We start from the raw sequence: 12,610 nt of genomic DNA on the forward strand, positions 1-12,610 counted from the left end.
CTGCTCAGCATTACCACTTTCTCTAACTAAAGTGTATATACTACATTCTAACTACACTGTTTTCCTTGAAAGTGAAAGGGATTTTTGACACCTCACAAAGTAACTTCAATCTCTTAACTATTTATGTAATATTTTGGCAAATTTATCCCTAGTTGTCAGGAAGCACTCAAAGTCAGTATTCAACAGCTAGCAACCAATCTTCTCAAATTAAGAGAAACCATATAGAAGAAAATAGAAGAGCAAGAACTTCTAGTAAGGTCAAAATTATTTTAAAAGGGGTCTTTTACTAGCCCAGTTTGAAGAAGTGCCTGATCCCCCTGGTTTCCGTACAGAGCCATGCTCAGGTATATGCAGTTACTCTTATTTACACTAGGAACACCATAAAACAGATAATCCTGAAAAGAACTCCAGTAAATACCTGCATGAACAGAAGTTGTTTGAATGGTATTTTGGACTTAAAAATGGATTCATGGAAGAAAGCTGGTTTTAGCTTGGCTTCCTTAGAGCATTAAATTGTTGTACTGGAAAGTCTTTGCCAAAATCTCTGTCCTGTCACTTCTAATTTTTGAACTGGCTGTCCAGGTACTGAACAGAAAGGTAAATATGTTCCCTTATGGTTTATGTAACAACAGCTGAGTGATGAAGGAAGAACCAATTAATGTCCAAGTGAAGGACAAGCTCGGGCAGCTCAGCTCTTTAATGTTCTGCTCACCACCCTACCCACACTCGTGCAGCAATGGCCCAGCCAAAACAGATGGAGCTTTAAATTAGCCACAGCCATGGCTGCTGTCAGCCAGGCATGGCATGAGGATGCTGAGAGGGGACAGAGCTTGGTGTGAAGGGAGTGAGAGAAACACAAACCAGAAGGCACAGGTCTATAAAAAGCAGGGTTGACAGGTTCTGCTGCCTACGGAACAACCTGCTCAGTTTTATTTTTAGAGAAATTTAACCTAATAAGGCTAAAATTTGACAGCAGTACTTGCTTGTTCTCCATCTGAAGCAAACTCCACTGCATGCAACTATGCACAACTGAACATATGGACGTTGTTTTTCCATAAGATTCCTCTATTACCAGATACTGCCCTAAATGGATGGGGTTAGCCCACATTTAACCACTAGAGGGCTTAATTCTATTGCAAAAAACTGCGTTTTTTTCCAATTTGTGTTCAGGAGCTTTGGAAAAACATCCAAACTGAGTGCTCTCTTTAAATACCAACCATAAAAACTAAGTGATCTAAGTAACTGAGAAAAGGGGAATTGTTGTAGTGAAGACATTGCTGTGGATGGCCTGCTCCTTCAGAAAAAAAGTAACAAATCTGAGCCTGATTCACAAAGAGCTACTGAACACAGACCACCTACACTTCTAGTCTGGATCATACCCACCTGGTTCCTGGGTGAGTGTGCTGCACAGAACTGAAAGCTGAACAGCACCTCAGATTGCTTTTAATGAGATCAACAGTATTAAGATATCTGTAAGCAAGCTGGAGCACCCCACAGGAAAACAAGGGATAAAGTAGACAAAAACCCACCAAAAAACAGTGACACAGAATGTTACAGTCTGAAGCAGAAGTGACAGAACACACTGAAAGGTGACAGAATAGAGCAGAGTGAGCACAGTAAGAGGCAAGACCCACCTCAGCAGGGCAGGGTCATGTACAGGAGGGCACAGTTCAAAGGGCAGGGCACAGGCAGTGCAGGAGGGTCATATCCCAAGGCCTGTGCTGAGAACCTTGTCTGAGTAGTAGCAGGTTAGTTGGACTAATCTCAAATTATATACCACATTATGGACTAACCACTGAGAAGTTACTCTGCAGAAATTTAAAAGCACTTCAAGCCATTTGCCAAAGGAGAATTATTTGTTGTGTGCTCCATTAAAACAGAGAAGTGCATCCCAGTTGTTTGCTGAACCCTGCCCAAGGATTAGTGCTCTCCACAAGGTTTCCCACATTCCAGCCCAGAGCTGGATGCAGCACTCCAGGTGGGGTCTCACAGAGGGGCAGCGTCCCCTCCCTTGCCCTGGTGGCCGCACTGCTCTTGGTGCAGCCCAGGACACAGCTGCCTTTCTGAGCTGTGAGTGCACATGGCTGAGTCACTTCAAGTTTCTCATCCACCCACCAACATGCCCAGGTTCTTCCCCTCAGGGCTGCTCTCCATCTGCTCATCCCCCAGCCTGCATTTGTGCTCGAGAGATTGTCCTGACCCATGTGCTTCCTTATTTCAAAACCAGGTGTAAGTAACCTTACCCCTCAGAAGCCTCTAAACAATCTCTGAATATCCCACTGATCCAACCTGTTTGGGTAGCTACAGGATAGAAAAACTTCTTTTAAATAAACCAATTCTAGTGGTAGTTCTGATACTCAGCTACAGACTGACACACCAAAGAACAACCAGGAACAGCATGGCCAGAAAATGTGACATGAGAAAAGCAATCTGGGAAGACAGAGGGTGCAGAGTGCAGGTAGAAGACAACTACCATTCTGTTGCCTTCTCTGGAAAAAATACATGTTTGGAAGGCTGTCTCCTTAACATGAGAGCTGAACACCAACCTTATCCCAATGCCACTGCTTCCTTTTGGAAGTTTCCCTGATTTCAAAACAAATCAGACAGCTGTAAGCAATATAAGTATCTTAGCAATAGCTAAGATACTACCTTGAGTTGATGAGTTTAAGGGGTGTAACATCAACAACCAGGAATTCCATTTTAAGAGATAAAACCAGGTGAGGTGACTGTAAAAAGCTGTTGTCTAAGTGAAGAAGATTGAAGTGTTCACCCAGCTCTTCTAGCAGTTTTTCGTAGAGAACAGAACTTGGCAACCAGCTAATAGATATTTACTAAATGAAATTGTCTCAAATTCACTCTGGTGGCCATGTAAATAGATTTTAAGGTCTCCTCAAAGTCAGAGGATGGTGCTAACAGAGTATCCTGGCTCAGTACCAATATCAGACACTTGGCTTTCAGCATTTCCCTGCATTTCATTATGCACAGAGCACTGCTAGCAGGAAATGAAGAGTCATATGTAAAAGTAGACGCAGTTCTGTTTATTTTCCAGCAACATCCCACGCAAAAGCAATAGAAACACGAACTGCTCTCAGCAGAAAATCTGTACAGTTGGTAACATTTACAACAGTTTTACATTTAAAACCAGAAAATTGAAAGAATCAAGCACTTTCCCTAGACATTGTTTTCTTGACTGCATTAATAAATGACTGATGACTATTTACAAATTTCAAGTTAAGGCTACTACTTCTAAAAAAACCCCAAAATTATTGCATAGACTTTACCATGTTGACCTCCAATTTCTTGAGGGTATTAAACTTCCAATTGTTTCTGAAACATTTTTGCAAAAAAAGTGTTTTTTTAAGGTACGGTAGTTAAACTTACAGTAACTGCAATAGATGGGCTTACTAGTCAGCCAGATGCACAGCACCATGTGCATTACTTCAGGTCAGGTGTGTTAAAGAGCCATATGTAAAAACAAGGAAACATTAAAAAAATCCCCCAACTTGGCTCTTGATCTGCAGGTGGACAACTGAAATCATGTTCACACTGGGGAAGGGAGTGGGGGAAATTGCTAAGATCTTGCTGTGCTATTTATAATTACTAGAGGATAGCATTGCCATTGGCTAGTTTTACTATTGAGAAGTTTTATAAAAAAATCTGATATACATAAATTAAAAGTTAACAAGAAGTCACACAACTTAATTGCAATTTTACATAAATTTGGTCTGGAGAATACCTAGACCAATCACAGCTTTGAGAACAGTCTTCAACTTTGCTTAAGCTTTCTTACTATTAACAGGTTATGGATCAAGCTAACTTCTCAAATTTAAAAAAACTTTCTTTAAAACAGGTTGCACAAGACTAATTAACTCACAGTATCAAATTCTTTCAGTGGCTCACTCAAACACACTTCCAAGTCAAATTCTCCTTCTGCTTGATAGTCAACATGTCTAACTTTGGTGGGAGTGCCAGAACAGGTATCCTGGAAGGGAAAGGCAATTAATAATTACTACTTAAGTAGAGGTTATTAGTACAGGTAATTCAATTAACTTCTGTAATTCATTTAGACCACCCTATACCAAAGGCTTACAAATGCTTTAAAAGCCATAAAAACACAATGCCAGTTTTAATATTAAAGAGAAGTAGGCTTCTGCCCATCCAACCACATTTGAAGATACCGTGCAAGTGTTCCAAGGACCTATATATGCAAACATTAAAACATTATACAGATTTAATATTAGAAAAATAAATCCAGTAAGAAAAGCATTTCTAGATCTTTAATGCTCAGCTGTATCAAGTGCTTTCTGGACATCAAAGGAGCCTACTTCTGTGTGACAAGGAAATTCCACCCTACTTTAATATTAGCTATTGCAATCTAAAGTAGTATTTCAACTGTATATTACAGTTCATAACTGATTTGCTTTCAACAAATAAACTTTATTTTGTAGACTATGAAAAAATGGAATATTTTTAATTTGAGGTGATAATTTAAGTTCTAATTCTCTAAACCCAAGACTACAGACAGATAATGGCTATAGCTGGAAAATACCTGAGTTTCAAAATTGCTCAGCTTTATAAACAGCCCCTAAAAAAGCAGATGAGGGGATCTGTGAGGTATTCAGGCTGCTCTCGATATAATTCTAAGCAATGAACCAATTATCAACAAATAGTCATGCAAATGACATGTATGCTTACATCATTATCTTGACAGCTCGTTTGAGATTCAGTAGAATTGCTTCCAACAGATTCTGTCTCCATCTCACCAAGGTCAACAGGGCAACTATAAAATCATTTAGAAGAATATAGCATAAAATAAATGACCAGAGGAGAGCAAAGAAACCAACAGAGATCACAGGGACAGTGGTGGCAAACTGGGGAGAGCAAACAGAACTGCAGGACAGCTCAGTAGTGCCAAAATGGCCAAGGACTGAATTAGAAGTCTTGAGCTTGCAACTTGTCAAAGACAAAAACCCAGAGTCAAGCAATGCCTCAATGCAAATGTTACAGGAGAGGAATGAATTTTTTTTTCTGTTTCACAAAGATTTAATATCCATTATACACAGCATCTGAAGGTAGCATTTCAACACCAATGCACACAGCAGGGTTCTGGCTGAAGGACCAACTCCCCTCACACTGAGAGCAAGTAAAGGGAAGGTAAAAGGAAACTTTTCTTCTAGATCCTATTGCTCTGCAGTAGTTTTAAAATCAGCATTCCATTAAGGAAAAACACTATTACCACAAAACTGCCTGCTGAGGAATTAAGTTCCATCTTTGTCCCCTTCATTCTCTACTTCCAGTTTTATGTCATGTTGCTGATCAGCTGTATTGCTTTCAACAGAGGAAAATAACAAGGGCATTCTACATCTTCTAGAGCTTGGGCTGTGAACACTTGTGGCTGTGCTTTGAGCTTGGGATGAGTTCACAATTCTCCCTCTCTGGAGAAGAAACATTTTATACCACTGTTCTTGAACTTGCAAGTGAGAAGAGTGAGGCAGGTTCCTGTACACTGGATTAGTCCAAGCTCAATACTCAGACCTGGCATTAGTGAGAACTCTCCAGCACTGCTCCTACCAGATAATTTTAAGACTGCTCTGAAAGAATTGGCTCCTGTTGATGGTGTGGTGATTATTGTACAGACCAGCACAGAACTGGCTCTGCTTTCAGCATTAAAACAAGTGAGGGATATGGATGTATGCCCTTCCAAGGACACTGGGCAAGGACCAGGAAGCTGTTGGATATTTTAATTGAGAAGGAACTGAACAGCACTAAGTTTGGATAAATAATTAGGAAAAACATCCAGCACTCACTACTTGTCTCAAAAAGAACTATGCTGGGGGTGGTGTTTATTTCTTAAACATGAGACCTGACACCATAATTTCTGTAACAGCACCTTGAATAATCTGTGTACATACATTTCCTGCAGATCACATCCTCCTTCAGTTGGAGGATCCCAGGAATGCAGTGCAACTTTCCACAGTTTGATCTGCTGGTCCCATGACCTACGGCTGTACTTCTTAAATTTGTTTGGAGTTCTGGGATGAACTCCTGGTATACGATGGCATCTATTCAGATATCAGACATGAAAAATTATCAGTGCTTTATTCACACATACATAACATACCTTTAAATGTTAACTGATTTATTATTTATGAGAAAAGACCAATGTGCAATTCCAGCACTCCAGCAAAAGTTTGCCAGCTCTATACAAACTTTTTAGTTTTTCTGAATCCACGTCAAATGCAATAATAATAATAAAGAATTATCATTCATAGGTCTGAAAACTTAATTCCAAACTCAACAGCAATTGTAGCCCATTTTGTCTTGTAGTTAGCTCATGAGAAAACTGACTGCAAAAAAGCAGTTTCATTTCCTCTCATTGATAAGCACATCCAAAAGAACTTTCATTTCCATTTCAGCACCATGAGGTATTTCTTATACACTGACTCATTAAAATAAACCCTCAAGCCACACCTCAGTTGACTGTTAGTGTGAGCTAAGAGTTCAAATATGTCCTAAAAGTTTAATTTGTAGATGCCTGCTATTTGATTGTGTGTTGGATACAAAGTTTAGTACATTAATGTGCTTATTAAGAACAGGTATGACTTGCAGGTGGACATTCAGTTTTCTAGAAAGGCAAGCAGCTTACCTAGGAACTTCTTTAATGTATCTATCATATGCAATCGTGTTTTTTCCATAGTTTATCTGTTTTTGTCTTCTCATCAAAACCACCTCATCTGTCTCAAGTTCTACTGCTGCCGTGGACTCCTTTGAATCAGAACTGAAGAAAAAAAACATTGTAGGTTTAGGACTACTAAAAAACCAGTGACACTCAAACAAGCCCACTTGTAAAAGGCTATAAATAAACATGTTAAAACTTTTCAAACAAACACTCAGGGTGCTACTAAACCATGGTGCTGGAACAGACTTGAGATGAACTATTTTAAACTGTGTGTTTTAAGAAACAACATTGTACAATCAAAATTATATTTTCAAGATTTTCCTCAGTGAAGCTAGAAGTTTAACCTACCTTCCTGAGGAGGACTTCCTTTCTCTTGAAAATTCATTTATCAGGAGTTTTCTTCTGTGTCTGTAAGAATTCAAATCAGTTTTCAGAAATTACATACACAAAAAGGAACATGAAGGCTGCACTGTCACAGCTCACAGCTGAATTAACTTTTCAGAAAAGCAGCACTGCAAAAACCTTCTTGCTCTGAAATGGATGTTTCAGTTTTCCCTTAAAAAACAATAAAAATACAAGTACTTTCTCTTCCTGACTATTTTTCCCTAAAGCAACTTCTTATAGCAATGATACAAAAAACCAGTGATTACTGAGAGGGTATTTTAAGTATTTTAATTTAAGAGATTCAGGAAAAGCTTCTTCCAAAAGGGAGATATTTAGGGATACACATCCAATCTCCAGAGAGTATCCCATGACATTCCTGCAGGACTGAACCCAAAGCTGATCTAAAAGCAGCAGACAAGAGGCTAAGGTTGGCCTGATTTTACTACAATGGTGAAGTTAAAAATACAAGCTGAAACAGATTCTACAAGATGACTTCCATTTCTCTTCCTTTTACCATTTCATCTTAAACACCCAGGGGTACCTTGCAATTTCTTTGTGAACATTGGTCCTCATTTCATCTTCTTCCACTGCAGTTCCCCAGTCTAAACACCTGGGAAGGGGTCCAGGACCTTCTGGTGTTGTAAAACTAGAAAAAAAAAAAATAAAATTAAAGCTCTGTGTGAAAAGTTTGGGTAATTGTATTTACCTCCCCCATTCACAGCTTGATCCCTTAAACATGATTATTTACTCAAAATGGCTGTGAAAACCTTGTGTTCTATTAAAATTTTATCACTGTAAAATTAAACATTAGTTGTGACTTCCACCTTGAGGTTATGTGGTTTGTGTTGGGTTTTCTTAAAATTGATGTAGGTATCTACAGAAAAACACCACTGCAGCCTGATAACGCAGCCCATGCTTTCAGGAACTTCCAGCTCGTGTTCTTCAGAAAATGGTACATGAAATACCAACTTTATTCATTTACCCACTTGTTTTCACTCCACTAAATGACTCAGCAATTATTTATACTTTGATGACTGCAGACTCATTAGCTATATAAGAGATAAAAGCTGGAGCACAGAATTAAGTTGCAAAGCTAAATAATTAAAATTACATGATAGCACCAGGAATTGCTCCATGTAAGTATATGCCTAGTAGAGAAGGCAAAGGCACAAAAACGTCGTATTTTAGCTAGGAAACAGATTTGCTGTGACTTTGCAAACTGGTTTAACAGCTTTATTGCAGTCCATTAGCATCACAAACAGATTCAGACTCTTGTGGGGAATAAGCTCATATCCCTTCCCAAACATCTACTGCTGCCTGCATTCAGATTATTCAGTGTTTCCCCTGCCTGTCTTCCTGATGACCAATTTTCCCGAAGTAAAACTCAAAACTGTATCCTACAGAGCAGAGCTTTTTCAGCAGATCTGGAAATGCTCTGGAGACTTTACAGAATTTTGTGCAAACATGTCCCCTGGAGTCAGGGAATCAGATCCATCTGCACTAAAACCAGCTCCAACTCCCTCCCTGCTCCTAAATTGGTTTGCAGAACTTTAAGCAGTTTGTTAAATTCAAACTAAAAGTTATTTTTAGATGAAACCCAGTTACCAACTTGGCAAAATTAAAAACCCATAGCGTACAGTACAGGTCCCTCTGCAAAAATCTATTCGAGCTCCAAGGATTTTAAACTTTTGCTTATATCAATTTCTAGATTTGCAGAGAATACAGGCCACATACAGTTATTGCTCTCCCGTGGTAGAGAACAAACAGCAGAATCCCAGCTGGTCCCAACTCCTGAGCTTTTTCCTCAACACTGTGATGTGATACCTTTTTATATTTGTTTGATTCTGTACCTGTGCTGTGATTATCAAGATGACCCAGCCTCCATCCTGATCCTCTTTACTTTTGGGAATTTTCATTTGACATGGTTGAATTGGCATAAACAAAAAGTAGTTTTGGTACAGGAAGACAACAATTTCAGTCAGAGCATAATCCAAACTGAAACCAGGAAGTTTGCCTGCACAATTCAATACTAGGAGACACACAGAAGTGTTGCTTATTTACTTTGAAACTATCTGTAAAGTTTCATCCTTGTACTGCTGTGCAACTATGCTTCCTGGATTTAGTTTAAGCTACTCTGGATAACGTAACTTGTGCCACTGACCACTGTGTTCCTGCTTATTGTCAGCAAAGGAAAATGGGTGGGCACAACCTATCCCTGTTCAAGAAACCTTGATTCAATCAACTGGGCTGTGGGGACAACTCCCATCCACAGATCAAAGTGATTAAAGAGACCATGGCATGAATAGCTCAGACTGAAAATGTGATATAAAATAAGATACTTAAGTCTAACTGTGCTGACAAACATGGAATGCAGTGTTATGGGGTGATCTCAAAACTGGATCCCCCCACAAATGTGCTGAAATATAACACAACTTCTCTGTACTCCCTTCAGAAAGAGAAAATAGATGATTTATAAGAATTTAATTTTTGTCATTTACTTCAATTTTACAACAACTGTTTGTACAGCCTGTACTTACAAATATAATGGGCCTGCACAGTATTAGTCCTCGATAAATGGCAGTAAACCAGCACGAATAGGACATAAATTATCAAGGACATATTTCAAGAAGTAAGAATGAAAAATGCTGACTCTTAAGAACTGACTCAAGATAAGAGCACTGCACTTGATCCTTCTCCCTCCTTTAAGACCAGCTATTTGTGGCTGAGGAGCGATTGATAAGCAGGCGGGGCTAGGAAAACTGAGCAGAAGGGTCAGTGTTAACAGTGAACAAAAGAGCAGGAAGTCGCTGCCATTGTCACCATGCTCACCTGTCCAGCCGGCTGTCCTCAGGCCTGGCCTTGTTTTCCTCAAACACGGAGGATTCGGGCTCGTTCTGCCTCCGCCGCTTCCCATCGGCGCCGCGTTTCCGCGCCTGGGCCCAGCGCGGGGGGTGCTGCGGGCTGGGGACAGACACAGCGACACAAGAGAGCCCGGGTGGGCTTCAGGGCTTTAACCTCCTTCAGAGACCGCGCTTATTTACCGAGGTCACTGCCATCAAGATCAGGGAGGCGACGCCACTCGCTGCGGGTCTCCTGAGGGGGCTCTGCGGGCCCTCTGAGGGGAATCTCCGGGCCCCCCCACCCCCTCAGAGAGCTCCGCCGCGGGACGGAGCGGAGAGAGGGGAGCCACGGGGGAAGCGAGGGCCCGGGGAGCCACGGGCCGGGAAGCACGGGGGGAGCGAGGGCCGGGGAAGCACGGGGGGAGCGAGGGCCCGGGAAGCACGGGCCGGGGAGCACGGCGAGAACGAGGCCCGGCGCCGCCACCCCCGCCTCAGCCCGGCGGCCCTACCTGCTCTTGGTGCTGCCGTGCGGGCTCCTGTGGCGGAAGGACATGGCGCGGGGTACCCTCGGGAGGGAGGCCTGGAGGCAGAGCCGGCGCGAGGAGCTGAGGAGGCCGGTGAAGGAGAGCCGGGCGGTGAGGGACTGGCAGGTGAGGGCGGCTGAGGCGGGCGGTGAGGCTGAGCCCACGGAGCGCTGCCGCCTTCCCGCTCAGCCCCTTCGCATCTCCCGCCGGCGCTGAGCGACACGCCCGCCCCGCCTCCCCGCGGGGCGTCTCCACGGGGACAGGTGCGGAGGGGGGGAGAGCGGGAAGGCGCAGCGGCCGCTCCGCGCCCTTAGACGCTCACACACATCCCCCACCCCCCCGCCAGGGTAATGGCTCAGCCCGCTCCGCCCGGCCCCGCCCCCGGGGCGTGTTGGCGGGAGAATCGAGCGCGGCCGCGCGCGGTTTTGGCGCGCTGGGGCGGCGGGACTCCCGTGAAACAACAGGGAAAAACCCAGCCCAAACAAAAGGAAAAATACAAATTGCCGCGATTTAAATATGAAGGATGACGATCCCCGGTGTGAAAAATGCGTATTTTATGATTGGCTTTTCGCAAATATTAAAATGAATATTATATGTGTTATGTTAGAAAGTTAAGATGTATTAATTTCCTTAAGTAGTGCGTTAAATATAGTTTTAGGTTATAACATACTGTTAAAATAGATACTTTTTTTTAAGAGAGAACTTGCACCGAGATAGCAGCTGCTGGACACCTAAATCTTTCAGAGAAAAAGAATTTATTGCTCTCTTATCAGCAAAAACGAACTTCTTCCTGCCTCGCTCAGCTGAAGACGCCGTTAGGATTAAGAGCAAGAAGCTGACACTGACCAGAGAAAATGCTTTGTTTGAATGGAATTTATGCATCATGTATGAGGTGTATGAATATGCAACAGGCTATTGCTTTTAAGGGTTAATCCTCTGATAATGTGGGTCCTTTTCAGGGCTTATTTTGCCCAGAAAAAGGTAAATGGACTGTCTGTAACTCTTTGTTTTTATTGTCTCGTATTGTCCTAAATCCTAACTGTCCAAATTTAGTTATCAATAGTGAGGAAGGCTGGGTAATGGCATGAGGTGGTTATGCCTTGGTTTGTGGAGCTTTCTGGGGTTTTTACTTGCACACTGAGATCCTGTTGGTCCTGCTATTGGGCATACACTTACATTTTAGAACAGTAATTTAGAAACAACCTGGAGAACTCCAGCAGAACACAAGCAGCTTTAAACAATAATACATTTGCAGCCTGAAGACTGGTGGGACCCTTCAGAGAGCTGGTTTTCTTCTGGGCTTATAATGACAGGATTACTAAGGTTGAAGAAGCCTTACAATAACAGGTTCATTAAGGTTGGAAGAGCCCTCTAAGATCATCAAGTACAACCATTATTAATGAGGCACTGCTAAATCCATTGCTAAACCATGTCCCCAAGTACCACATCAGAGGTACCAAAACAGATGCCAGAAGTAGCAAACAAAAATTTGTTTGGTGGGTTTTCTAATCAGCTTAAAACACTAAAGCAACTATTGAAGTGCAGCAATGGTTTTGGAGAAACTTTCTGAGCACACAATAACAGGTGATGATTTTTTTAAAAATAAAGATACACTTCAGCCTTGCTATGCATGAAGGGATTTACTCTGAAAATTCCATTCCTGTTGCCTGGCTTTACTATAGTAAATTTTGTACAAACTCACAGATCTGTGTGGCATCTTCACTGACCATCCACATTCCTGCAGAAAAGTCTGCTCTGCCAGCACCTCTCCTTTCCCACACACTACTATGGAAAACAGAACTGTGTTCTTGCACCAAGGTCATGCTTGAGGTACAGCAGAGGTTCAAAACATGCACAAACAAACTCCCCTCCCTTCAGCCTGGCTCTGACAAAAGCTAGACCAGCATGTTTACCTGAACACACCCAAGAAGGCAGACAGAGGACAGCTACAGCCTGGAAGCCACACTATACTTTTAGCACAACACAATCTACAAATTAAATTCAGTTTATCTAGCAGAACTATCTGCTGGGACACAGCTCAGGGATTACAGCTGCACTGCATCTTTCTGTCTTTGTCAGCAAAATCCTTCAGAAAAGCAGTTTCAGACCACGGTGGGAACTCAGGGGAGGAGATATCCTCAGCTGTGACCTCAAAAGAGTTTTAGAAACAAAATAAAGTACAC

General features: G+C 42.0%; 1 protein-coding gene across 1 annotated transcript; it reads right to left on the reverse strand.

Moving 5' to 3' along the window:
• Window positions 1-2,884: 2,884 nt before the first annotated feature.
• On the reverse strand, window positions 2,885-10,744 carry LOC115903235 (histone RNA hairpin-binding protein-like). Its single transcript, XM_030947544.1, has 8 exons — window positions 10,413-10,744; window positions 9,893-10,024; window positions 7,605-7,709; window positions 7,028-7,087; window positions 6,647-6,778; window positions 5,913-6,062; window positions 4,696-4,780; window positions 2,885-3,982 (listed from the first exon to the last, which is right to left on the reverse strand). Exons 1-8 carry the CDS (start codon window positions 10,454-10,456, stop codon window positions 3,866-3,868), a joined length of 825 nt encoding a protein of 274 aa, XP_030803404.1. The 5' UTR covers window positions 10,457-10,744; the 3' UTR covers window positions 2,885-3,865.
• Between the last annotated feature and the right edge of the window lie 1,866 nt (window positions 10,745-12,610).

The sequence above is a fragment of the Camarhynchus parvulus genome, chromosome 4 (assembly GCF_901933205.1).
Source record: "Camarhynchus parvulus chromosome 4, STF_HiC, whole genome shotgun sequence".
Classification (NCBI taxonomy): domain Eukaryota; kingdom Metazoa; phylum Chordata; class Aves; order Passeriformes; family Thraupidae; genus Camarhynchus; species Camarhynchus parvulus.